Source organism: Canis lupus, chromosome 1 (genome assembly GCF_048164855.1).
Source record: "Canis lupus baileyi chromosome 1, mCanLup2.hap1, whole genome shotgun sequence".
In the NCBI taxonomy this organism is placed as follows: Eukaryota; Metazoa; Chordata; class Mammalia; order Carnivora; family Canidae; genus Canis; species Canis lupus.
In genome coordinates, this window is record NC_132838.1 from 91,700,169 (window position 1) to 91,712,908 (window position 12,740).

General features: G+C 43.5%; 1 protein-coding gene across 5 annotated transcripts in view; it reads left to right on the top strand.

Moving 5' to 3' along the window:
• Window positions 1-12,740, top strand: part of SMARCA2 (SWI/SNF related BAF chromatin remodeling complex subunit ATPase 2) — a 175,340-nt gene that overhangs the window by 11,127 nt on the left and 151,473 nt on the right. For all 5 annotated transcript variants that reach the window (XM_072839584.1, XM_072839609.1, XM_072839585.1 and 2 more), the window contains exons 2-3: window positions 3,466-3,726; window positions 7,082-7,211. In XM_072839584.1, coding sequence (XP_072695685.1) covers window positions 3,502-3,726; window positions 7,082-7,211 — 355 coding nt within the window. In that variant the 5' untranslated portion in view covers window positions 3,466-3,501. The remainder of the gene's footprint in view (window positions 1-3,465; window positions 3,727-7,081; window positions 7,212-12,740) is intronic.

Below are 12,740 nucleotides of genomic sequence, written 5' to 3' on the forward strand. Positions count from 1 at the left end.
TTGGCCAAGAACACAGTGACCAGTCCTCGGGGAGCACATGAGCAGGAGGATGGGGACTTGCGGTGCCAGGGCATGGGGAGGCTGGGGTTGCCAGGCTTTACCGACCCCCCACCCTGGACACCTTTCCTTCATTATTTCAACCACTTAACTGTGGAACAGGCTGTGCTCTTCTACATTGTGACAGTGTATAACTGTCCCCACCTTACCACCCAACATGAAAGAGGAGCAGATTTTGAGCGTGAGCTTGTGCACAGACACACGGCTCCTACCCTGTCCAGGTGGTCTGGGCCGTCCCTCCGCTGGCCGTCCCCGCTGTGCCCACTGCCTTTGCTGCCTGTCTGCGCCCGTCATCAGTGCATTGAAGGAGGAGGAAAAGGGTTCGATTCCTAGGGACGCCGGCGGCATGGTTGGTGAAGGAGCAGCCGAGTTGGCCAACACTGGACTTTAAACCATAACCCCAAGACCTTGGTCACAACCTGCGCCTCCCCCTGCCTGAGAGCTGTGGGAACGTCTAGCAGCCTGCAGAAATGAGGAGCGGGGAGAAGAGGCCAGGGCAATGACCTCCTCTTTGAGAGTCGCTCCTCTTCAGGATACCGGGGTGCTAGTGCAAGGCAGGAATCCAGGGGCGGCCCAGGTCCTGCCATGGAGGTACCCCGACGTATGCCACCGCTCACCAGGTTGGAGCACGGGGGCAAGAGGCTCCGAGTCCCTAGTGGGCAGGTGCAGGAAGCGTGGAGATACCCTTCTCTGAAGCCCAGAAGGACCACAGAGACTGTCGAGGAAGAGCACTCTGCCCCAGGCCCCAGGGTCGGTGACAGCCCTGGGACACGAGAGGACCAAGTGGAACCCCGCGTCTCGGGACACCCAGTCAGGACAGCCAGAGTGTCCCATTCGAGGTGTACGATCGTCCCGGATTCCTGCCTCAGCTGTTAGCAGGGGGCAAGGCGCCTCAGCTGTTAAAACTTCACTGTTTCTCTGGGCTACTACTTTCTCTCTTTTGTTTTTTTGTCTTGTTTTGTTTTTGTTTTTGTTTTTGTTTTTGTTTTAATCTGTGCTGCTTCTCGGACACATGCAGGAGGCCCATGCATTGGGCCGTTCTCTGCTTATTAAGAAGTTTCTTCTACAACACGTTCCTGTGTTCACATTCCACTTAAGTGTCCAGTATTTTTCCACTCTTCTTCTCATCTGTTTTCTTCTTTTAGGAGTTTCCCTTAACAAAAAACGAGGAGCATTTAAAATTTTTTTTTCTTTTTTTTTCTTATGGGACCGTATACAAGGCATCACAGCACTCGGCCAGATTCCCCGCCGAAAGCGGTCGCAGAGGCACGAGGTAGTGCTGCGGGGTAACGTACACTAAAACATACATAAAATGTGGAAACTGGGACTGCCAGGCGGTGTGTTTGTCTCTTCATTGTTCAAACTGGTGGTAGGTTACCAGAATAGCTATTGAAGCCCATTTCAAGGTAAACCATAACAGGAAGTAAGCAATTTCCTTTTATTCACTAAAAAATAAAGGGGTGTATTAGTTTGCTGATACACATGAAAGAACATTCTAACTCGTAGTACCTCTGGATTGATGTCAGCTTCCTAAATTTAAGATGCTGACTGAAGGAGCCTGTATGTGAGGGGGTGGCACGCCAAAAAAAAAAAAAAGTTACTTCCGCCTGCTTTGTTAATCATAAAGAATAAATAATAACATTTGGCTCTCTAGTGAATTCAAGGCTATAATTCACCCTTGAAGCTTCCCTGTTGTTTTAGAAACCACTTCAACTGGGTTCTCTGAGTCCCATCTTGTATCAGCAAAACACGGTGTCACAGTCGCTGCAACGCATAGCCTTTCATTGCTTCCTGTTTTTAGCCCAAATTCATTTATCAGAATGGCCCAAATTCTTGCCGACACTTCTTAGATTTCCTTACGCGAACATAGCTCGGGCACGGATTACTCTCTAATTTTTTATTTATAAGATAACTTGATTCTTAATAGTTTGCCCTTAGCATTCGCGGGCAGTTCATTGAGATCTTTTTCCGAGCACTTGCGACGTGCGGGTCGGAGGTGCGGGGGGCCCCGGGGGAGTGAGGAAGAGCCTGCAACACCCTGTCCTCCTGCCGTCACCCGCGAGGGACTCCGCCGGGGGCACAGCAGCTTGCGGGGAATGGTGCTTCCCCTGGGACCTCATTTCACTGGAAAGGCCCGGCTGTGAGTGGCCGGGAACCCTGTGGTTCATTCCACTCCCGTCACTGGGCAGTGGCTGGGCGAGCAGATCACGGAGGGGGTCTCATCCTGCGTGTCCTGAGGTTGACAGCAGCGAAGTTTCTGTGCGTACAGGCGTGTGGCCCCAGATAACAGAAGGTCCTGTGTGACACTTAACTCTCACTAGGGTCACTAGGGCTGTTCAGCGATCGTTGATGGGAATCTGAGAAATAGCTTATTTGCATAGTTGGGCTCATATCCAAGATGCAGGTGTACCCACACCCTGAGGTGTTCCCCCCAGGATGGTGGGCCGGGGGGTGGGGGGGGATGCCAAGAAGTCCTGGAGTGTGGATGATGGAATATGGCTTTCCCGAAATCGGGAACTGGGATTTTCTCACCTCGCCTGTGCGGCCCCATCTGGTAGTCGTGGGTGACTTCCCTTGGGAATCCTGGAGCCCGGAGCAGCCTCGGGTGATCCGGGGTCTCGGCTCTCCCACTGGTCTTCATTCAGTTCATCAGCCGGCAGGAGGACCACGGGTGAAACCGTTTCTTCTGGTTGCTTGGGGTCCAGCGGAGATGGTGGGCGACGTGGCCCTGCGCGGGGGGCTGCTGGCTGTGCGGGGCCCAGAGCTCGGACCCGGCCGACACTGCCTTTCGGGCTTGGCCAGTGGCTGTTCTGCGTGGGTATTTGGACCCGTATTTTGTTTGACTCCCACAGTCCCTGCGTTTGTCACGATGGACAAATTCTCTTTAATCCTCAATTTCTGAAATTGTACTTCTTTCCCCTTTTAACCATCTAGAATTCTCTGTAAAGTTTCCAACGCTCATTTACTTATGAAAACGTGTCTTGGTTGGATATTCTTTCAGAGGTTTTATGGTTTAATGGCTTTGGGGGGTTAATGACTTGTAAGGTGCCCAAGCCAGTAAGTAATGGAGAGCATCTGTTGACTCCAGTAATAAATTTCAAACTTGTTTAGAATTCTGCTTATGTGTTAAATTTGAGTTTCTCTGGTGAGTCTTTTGTATCTTAGATGATTTATATCTTTCTGGGGAATCATTTAGAGTGTTTTTTTTTTTTTCTTTTAAACAAGTGGTCTTCATAAAGACTGGGGCAGATGGATATATATCACACTCACTCAAACATCTGGACAAGACAGGGCAGTTCTGTTTGATGTTTGTTACAGAAATGGCACCATGAAATACTAACAAGTTTCATTCTGATCTTAACATCATGTTTAAGACATTGCCTTTCTCTTTTCTTCTTTCCAACTCAGCATCACTCTACTGACTGGCAAAGACAGGAGAAGTAGATGTCCACACCCACAGACCCTGGCGCCATGCCCCATCCAGGGCCTTCACCGGGACCGGGACCCTCTCCTGGACCAATTCTTGGACCCAGTCCAGGACCTGGACCATCCCCGGGGTCTGTCCACAGTATGATGGGGCCAAGTCCTGGGCCTCCGAGTGTCTCGCACCCCATGCCAACAATGGGCTCTGCTGACTTCCCACAGGAAGGCATGCATCAAATGCATAAGGTAAGAGTTTCTTTTCTTTTAAAGATTTTATTTATTTATTCATGAGAGATACAGAGAGAGGGGCAGAGGGAGAAGCAGGCTCCCTGCGGGGAGCCCGATGCGGGACTTGATCCCAGGACCCCAGAATCATGCCCTGAGCCAAAGGCAGATGCTCAACCACTGAGCCACCCAGGCATCCCAAGAGTTTATTTTCTTGTTCACTCTTGTCTTCTGAGTCATGGATGGCTAATATCCCTAATAACTCCCCCCACTTCCCCCCCACCCGTCACACACATACTTTTTTTTTCTACTATTGTTAACAAGAGAATCAAGCGAGGTCTTTGTCTTATCTTGTCTGTTATTAAAAGCATACGTTCCAAGGCTCTATTATTGTTACAGATGTTATACAGGAAGATCAGATCTTGGCTTTTTGAAAAATACTAGATAGAATTTGCAGCTCTGACGACAAGATTCTGTGATTTGTGGGCTGCGGGTTGTGGGCCTGGTGAATAAGTGTATTCACGAATAAGTCTTGATTTTTTTCCCCCACTGTATATGTAAAATAACATATCATCCACGGATGGATTGTATTGAAATTTATTCTTATTCCCTAAGAATGTTGATATTTATTTTTCAAAAAAACAGATCCCACAGAGAAAGAAAGAAAACGAGTCATTTTCTAAGGCATAGTTTTAAAAGGCTTTATTGTAATGAAATAGTTTTCCAGGGAATTCCTAAAATGCACTTTGCTATCTCCTCTGTCGAGTGGCTTTATTCTGATTTTGGAAGAGGGCTGGGACTCTGCAGAGCACAGGCCCATTTGTTTGTCTCTGGACTACGGTTATAATTTCTATTTATGAGGCTTGGATTGTGGCTGTAGGAATGATTTTATCAGTGCAACTTGGCGGTAGGCCTTTTGCAGGAGATGCAGAGAAGAGCATGTAGCCTCTTGAGAAAGCCAGCCAGGTCCGGCGACAGTTTGCTCTGAAAGTGAGTAAGTAGCCAGTGAAAATCAGTGAGGCCACACTGCACGGGACCTAAAGGTCATGCCTGACTTCTGGATGGTGGGGCTGCCTCCTGGGATTAAGTAGGCAAGCGGTGGAAGATGACGTCAAAAGAGCATGTCTTTCCTCTAATTGTGTAAGACTGTAGGTCAATTTTTCAGGTATAGCATCAGAGCCCAGAAGGGAAGACCCTTTTTCTTTCTTTCTTTCTTTTTTTTTTTCCTCAAATTTTGTTTGTTGATGATTTCCCAATCAGGAGAGCAATATATCCTTATTTTGAAGAGTAAAACCATACCGAGATAAAGAAATGGTTAATCCTGGCTTCACCCCAGGTAACAGCTTTGTGCTTGCTTTTTATAAGTTACCACCCATCTGCTTGTTCCGCGAAAGTACTGTGGAAAACCCAGGTACATACATCAAAGAGGTCTTATTTTTTTTTTTTTATTGTTGTTTTGCTTTGACCTTAACAGAATCCTATCATCACTGTTTAATGACTCTGAAACTTTCTCTTTTTCTTTGATAACATATCCTGGCCAACCCTCTCCTATCCCCAGGTTCACTCTTCGCTTTTTAAGGCTTTTTTTTCCCCAACACATTTTTTAGCTTGTCAGGTATCTAAAGAAATAAAGCCACTTATTTTCCATATCATATTCTTTAAGAGATGTATTGAACATATAGCCATACTGAAATCATTACACTGTCTTGTGTTCATATTAAATTAATTTGGGAGCTATTATAAGGTCTGATCTGTCACTTGTGGGCCTTCGTCCAAGTGGGTTGAGGAACTTCAGGATGGTTGGAGGCTGTCTCACCTCCTGAAGGAGAGATTGAGCTGACCTTTAGTATTATTCAGGCCTTGGGAAGGTAAAGGTGTGACATGGTATAGGGTCACCCGGAGGATTTTGCACTGGGTCGTTTCTCTGGGTGATTATCTCTGCCAATCCCTTCCGTTTTGTGGCCTAGCGTCTTTGTCACATTTTCTCATATTCTCTCCCCACACCACCCCATTTCTCTTTTTTGTTTCAGTTTCTTTTGTTTTGCCAAGAGTTTGCTTTTTTTTTTTTTTTTTCCCATCCTGCTTTTCCTTAATCCCAGCCACTCAGATAATTCCCTGCGAGGGGACACGGTTAAGTGCCTGGAGTTCACACCTGCTGACCAGATGCCTTTTCCTAGAGTCTTTACAGGCAGCTCTATGCCTTGTCTTTTTCCTCCTTCTCCCTCTGAGAGTCAGCTTTTTGCTTTTCAACATCACTGGAAATAAATAAACAAGTGGCCTAAATACATCTGCTTGTGTTGCTTTGATTCCCTCCCCATTATTACTATTTAACAGACTCAGAGACACTCTTTATACCAAATTCTTCCCATTTTTCTTCTGAACATCCTCTTTATGGTAAATTTTTCCTCTTTTCAAGTGCATGCTTTTGACTCTGCAGAAATTAACTTTCCTTTCTGTAAAACTGCAAACACTCATACTTTCTTGCTTGAAGTCATTTGGTTTCTATAAACTCCTGGAAATATTTCTTTCAGGCGGTTCTGAAAATTGCTCTTCCAGTTTGGGGAGGAATAGACTTTTTTCTTTCTTTTTTTTTTTTTTTTCAAACACATGGTCCACTGCCCAATTCTGGATTGGATTAATGTCAACTCGATGGCTCTTTATCGTGTGCCTGTTATGTACGAGGCCTCATGTCCTGTTTCCAGTCTCTGTGTTTTTAACTCCCCCCCCCCCCCCAATTCTGCCTTTAAAACATTTTCAAGTCTTCCTCTCCCTGTGGTACAGATTCATCCATCGTACCTTCTTTCTCCTCTGGCAGTACTCTGCTCCTCCCTGGCTGTTCCTCTTTTCCCAACTGCATGGAAGTTTCTGGTTTCGACTTTTAAACTTTCCATAGAGTTCTTTCCTCTCCAATGGGGGGAAAAAATTACCAAAAACATGGATCATCACCTACATTTCAAAAAGTCTCCCTTTGGTCTTTGAACTAAACTTCAACCTACAACAGGTCTCGGGACTTAATTAAAAGGGTAGTGAAGAATAGCTTACACCTGTCTACCTTGTGAGCGGACTTCATTTTTAGTTGTAAGCTTTTGACATTGTTAAAGAAAAAAAATCCAATTGTTTAAAGCCTTAACTTTTGACTAATGGATGGTTTTGCTAATCCTGTTGGTGTCATCTTATTTTTTTTGCACTCACCTATAAAACATGTGCAATATATGATGATGCAGGTAGGATAGTTGTGGAAATATATAACTGTCGTATGAGCAACAGATGATTATGCCACTGTTTTGAAGACTTTAAAGGTGAGCGATCTCAATGGTCCAGAGGGAAGTTTTGTACCTTAAAGAGGCATCTAACTGATGTTCTTTAACTATTTCAGCCCATCGATGGTATGCATGACAAGGGGATTGTAGAAGATATTCATTGCGGATCCATGAAAGGCACCGGTATGCGGCCACCTCACCCAGGGATGGGTCCTCCCCAGAGTCCAATGGATCAACACAGCCAAGGTTTGTGTCCACCATACACCTGATACCGGCTCCGTACCAGAGTCTTTCATCTTCCTTATTGGTTGTTTTACTTGTGACTTCCAAAGAACGTGTCTAAGAAAGATTGAATCCCACAGTCTTCTTTTCCCCTTACCCGGACCAATGCAACTATGATTTGTGTGGGAAGTTTTATTTTCAAAATACTAGTAAATTCTACATGAGCCACCCTGGGTCCAAGAAATTTGCAAAGGGGCTTTGTGTACTTTGTGCAGATTCTTTATTATGATCTTCTAAGATAAATTAGGTCCCCTCCATTTTGTAGTTGGGGAAGGCAAAGCTTGGAGAATTTACTGTGTTTTTCCTAAGTTAAGGGCCAGAAGAATCCAGGTCTGCCTCCAAATGACAGCATAGATATGAAAGTAAGATGAGCCACCTGTGTCCCTTGAAATGCATGCTCATACACTGTAAGGTGGCTTTTTCTGGCAGTGGAATTAGCTGTCATTGCTGGTGGGTGGTTGTATTAGTCTCTTTGGGCCGCTGTAACAAATTCCTACAACCCAGAGAGCATAAAACAACAGAAATTCATTTTCTCCCAGTTCTGGAGGCTGGAAGCCTGAAATCAAGGTATCAGTAGGGCTGTGCTCTCTCTGAAGGCTTTCGGGAAGAATCTTTTGTTTCCTCTTCCTGGCTTCTGGTGGTTGAGAGCAATCCTTGACATTCCTTGGCTTGTAGACCTCTCATTCCAATCTGTCTTGGTCTCCATGTGATGTTTTCCTGAGTGTCTGTGGCCGTGTCCACATATCCCTCTTCTCATAGAGGCACCAGTCATTGGGTTAGGGTCTCCCCTAATCCAGTATGGTTTCATCTTAACTTGATGACATCTGCAAAGCTCCTATTTCCAAATAAGGCCCCATGCCCAGGTACTGGGGTTTAGAGCTTTGACATATCTCTGTAGAGGACATAACTCACCCTGCAGTAATGGCCAATCAGTATATGGTATATTTCTCTTCTCCTTGGTGCTTTCTTCCCTCACTGTTGAAGTATCATAGCAAAGATACCTCAGTCTTTGAGTATAGTGTAACCTGTTTTCAAGATCATGAAACGGTGGTTTCAGCATTCAGGGGCATGCATTAATCGGGGACCAGTTAACACTAACATGTTGATCTTCTTATTCAAAGTTTGTGGTTTATGTGTTATTGTATATACTCCCTTGTAGTTTAATATATGCAAAGGTTTTTTTTCCCCTTTATTCATGATCAGCCATCCATCCATCTGAGGAGAGATTTTTGACCTAGGATTTAGAGAAATGTATTCATAATTTAAATATATATATATTTATATATAACTTAATTTATAGGAAAAATTAATACTTTATATATTTCTGTATATATATTTGTGTGTGTGTGTATATATATATATATATATATGCAAATCATGGAGGCATAGTAATGTATCTTCACTAATAGTCAAGCAGGTTTTGAATATGCCAGCCTCTGATCTGATTTTTTTTTTTGATCTGATTTTCGATGTCAGACAGATGTAAGGGTTGCAGATGACTCCTCAAACATTGACCACATTGGCAGAGCAGCCTGATTCATGGGGACCCTTTGCAATATTGGAAGAAATTATTTGACCCATTCAGTGTTAAGAATGGATTTAAGCAACACTCCCAGGTTTCACAATTAAATTCTAAGGAGCCAGGTGTGTTCACAGAACTAATGTAAATTTCATTTTTACTACCTGGGAGGTGTAGATGAGTGACATTCAGTGATTCTCAAAGCCAGGTGCCTGTTCTCACTGCTCCTGGCTCTACAGTACCTCTAGTTGTAGGGCTTGTTCTCACTGCTCCTGGCTCTACAGTACCTCTAGTTGTAGGGCTTGAGGAGAAAAGTTCGACTCAAACACTTTAAATGCATGAGTTTTAGCTGAGTGTTTTTACTTTTATGTATCTTAAAATTTCTCTCATTGCTTGTTCCCTTTTATTCTTCTTGGAGTCCCCAACACTTGGTATAATATCTAGCACATAAGTGGATAGATACCTAGTTAATTGTGTTCAGTTAGGTAGAGAAGTGAACCGATGCATTCACAAGTCAACAATTTTAAATAGATACTAACTTTTATAAAATTTCAGCACATTATAATTACTTAGGGATGTAGGGGGTCCGCATTAAATGGGATCAGTATTAGCATATAATATTTTTCTCCAAACTAGTAAACTGCATTGCAGGCTGGGCAATGAGTTATTTAAAAGCATATTTTTGAATAAAGTAGCATTGATATAATACAGTCTTATTCTTTATAATGATCTAAAAAGAAATTTAGACTCTGTAATAGCATGTATCTTTAAAAACCCCATTGTAAAAAACCATTTATAAACACACAGGTATAGAGAGGTGTGGTATTGATTGGAGAGCTGCCAGCTTTAACTACCTAGCAACGTATTAGGTTATTTTGAGGTATTGGTTGAGAAGCAAAACCATTTCCTTCAATAAATACTGAATTGTGTACCTTATGGTCCCAATGATAACACTGTTTATTTTTAGTCTATTGGATAGGAAAAGCCTTGAAAGGCAAGTATATAATATTTAATGTGTATGTGTGTGTGTGTGTGAAAATTCATATAAAATTGGCACTTATAAGTTCAAGATTATTAAAAGGAGAGACATGACTGCTTCTCTTGAGGCAAGGTGAAACCAGGGAGATAATGGCCCTCGAAGACTAGGCAAGGAAAACTGCCACTTTTGGACTACTTTTGAATGAGTAAGTCAAGCCAGAGTTCAAAAAGACCAGATTCTATATCGACACTGGCATCCTGTAGACAAATGTATATTCGCTCTCAGGCAATTTCTTCACCTTGTTTTCTTAACTAAAGATAATTACTAAAATATGTTATGTTGTTTCATCATTTAGATTGATGTTTTTTCCTGAAGTTTTATGGAATGCTAGTCATGTGGGAGAAAAAAACAAAAGGAACCTCTCTCTTTATCTGAAACACTGTTGCATATTTAATGTCATACTGTGATAGAATGATTCTATTAACATCCCCTAGATTTTCTAGGGAAAAAAGAATTTTCCATCCCTAATTTCTTCTCGTCACGTTGGAGGTAAAATTTTGTTGCATGGATTAATTCCAGAAAATGATTTCTATTCCACTCTCAGCTTCTTCCTTAGCGAATTTGAGGTAAACGTAATCATTGTGGCTGATAAAACTGTCTCACCTTCCAAGCTTCATTTGCCCATACTTCATAGTTTAAAAGAGCCACTTAGTAAACAGTTGAGTTTAGACTGGATTGTCTGATGCTTGGGGCCATTGTATTAACCATCCAACAATTTATCTTGGGTAAGCTATAACTGATAACCTTGGAAATAGGAGAGACCAGAAGGCAGGAGACGCGTGACCCATTTCAACACCTTCTACTATGAAAATGCCAGTAGGAGATTTTTGGCAGGAGGTGGGAATGTAAGCCTCATTAAGAAGGAAGAGCGTTAATGACAAAGTTATATGCATGTTGTGGATCCTTTCTAAATATTTTCTGTTACAGGTAACAACATACTGGACTTTAAATTTCTGCTGGTCTTGCAGGCTGCTTTCGGGGTCATTTTCTTGGCCAACATCTATGACTGACTAGAACCCTGATGGCTGAGTGGTTTGCCCCCTGTTACGAAGTAGGGATTTGGGAAATGATTGTTAGTAGATCTTCCAGTTCTGTTCGGGGCAGGTTTCTTCTGAATGGAGCTCTGCTTCTCACCAGCTGATAGCACAGAACCGACCCTTGTCTTAGAGCATCTGAATAAATTTGTTTCCCTTTCCAAATGGCAATTTGAGATCAAAGTAATTATAGCCTTTCTTTTTAAAAAGATTTTATTATTTATTTGAGAGAGAGAGAGAGAGAGCAAGGGAGACCGAGCAGAGGGATGAGCCAGATGAGCGGCAGAGGGAGAAGCAGGCTCCCTGCTGAGTGGGGAGGACTCTGGGATGGTGATGAGAACCGAAGGTAGACACCCATCTGACCGAGCCACCCAGGCACCCCCATTACAGCCTCTTTTCTCTAGTCTTTTGAATGCTGGTGGTGAGTCCCCAGTCAGTGTCGGTCTGATATTCTTGGACCTTCATCCCACAGAGATGCACAGAGCTCTTTCAGCTCAGACCCAACATGGGTTCAAACACACAGCAGATGTCTAATAAACACCTGTGTGATGACCTTTACAATAATTGTGACTCATGTGTGTTTGTTAAAGGGCAAAGACCTTGAATCTGATATTTTCTATTGTGTCTTAGGACACCTGTGACTTGATTAATTAGTACTTGGTTTGAACTCAGGGCAACTTTTAGGATTGCAGGAGGCCACTTTGTTCCCTCCTGCACCTTGGCTCTCCCTGAAACAATGCTCAGTCATATATTTTTCTAGGAATTTTTTTGGCCAGGATATATAGTTCATCTCCTGAAATGAATTCCTTGAAATACTCCATGTATTTTTCTTTTTTTTTACTATTCTTTCCCAAGGAATGGATTCTTTTTTTTTTTTTTTTTTTTCCCAAGGAATGGATTCTTAAATTCCCCACATAGGTCTCTTAAAACCCAAAGATTATTCTTATGTTTTTGTTATATTGTAAATGGTTCTAGAAGATTATTGAGACTTTCAAGTCTCTAGCTTATTTTTATAAAACCAAGCAAATATTAGATCTCAGAAAGAACATAGACACATCGGAGTCAGACGGACTTGGGTTTGAACCTTAAAGCTGCCAAGACCCAATTGTGTGACAATTTTAAAACAATGAGTGACAACACTTAACTTCTGGTGCTGTTGCAAGGATTGAGGAAGTAAGGTGTGCTCTGCTCACATCCCTTTAATGGTCTTCACCGTGTCTGTGCTCCCAACAGCCTGATGTCCACTTGGCCAGACCTCCGTCTTTCTCCAGTGGATGTCAGCCCCTCTTACCTGCACCTGGAAGAGTCCCTGGGGACTGATGATGCCCAGAGTCATAACCAGAGACCTAAGTAGTGACTGGTGATCCTAACAGTGTTAATACCTCAGCTCCCCCCTCCCCTTTCCCACCTCCTGGACCTTCCTACCTTGTTCCCTGGATAATTTGGAGGCAAGTTACTGACCTCATACCCCAGGGGTTCTGCATAGCATTAGTTGGCAGGCACCCACTGGGGCACCTGCTGTCTTTTTCTTGTATCACCTTACTAGACCCTTGCCATCGGGCCCCCACCTTCCAGATAAATCCCCTGCACTCAATCCTTCAATCAGGCTCTGTTTCGAGGGAGAACTCAACTATGCACCTTGGGTAGTGCCTATTACAGTGGAGGCCCTCCATAATTGTTCAAAATAATAAACCAAATAATAATTTGCTGTCCCCATGAGAGACTGCTCATTCCCCCTTGCGATATAGCACACACCTCCAGGTTTCGTTCTGGAGCTCGGAGCTACTTGTAACATATAATCCTGTCACCTGGTGCCTTTGCTCTAGGTGTTCAACAGCCACTAACAGTTTACCTTCTAGGACACATGTGGCCATTGATCATATCGCTTGAAATGTGGCCTG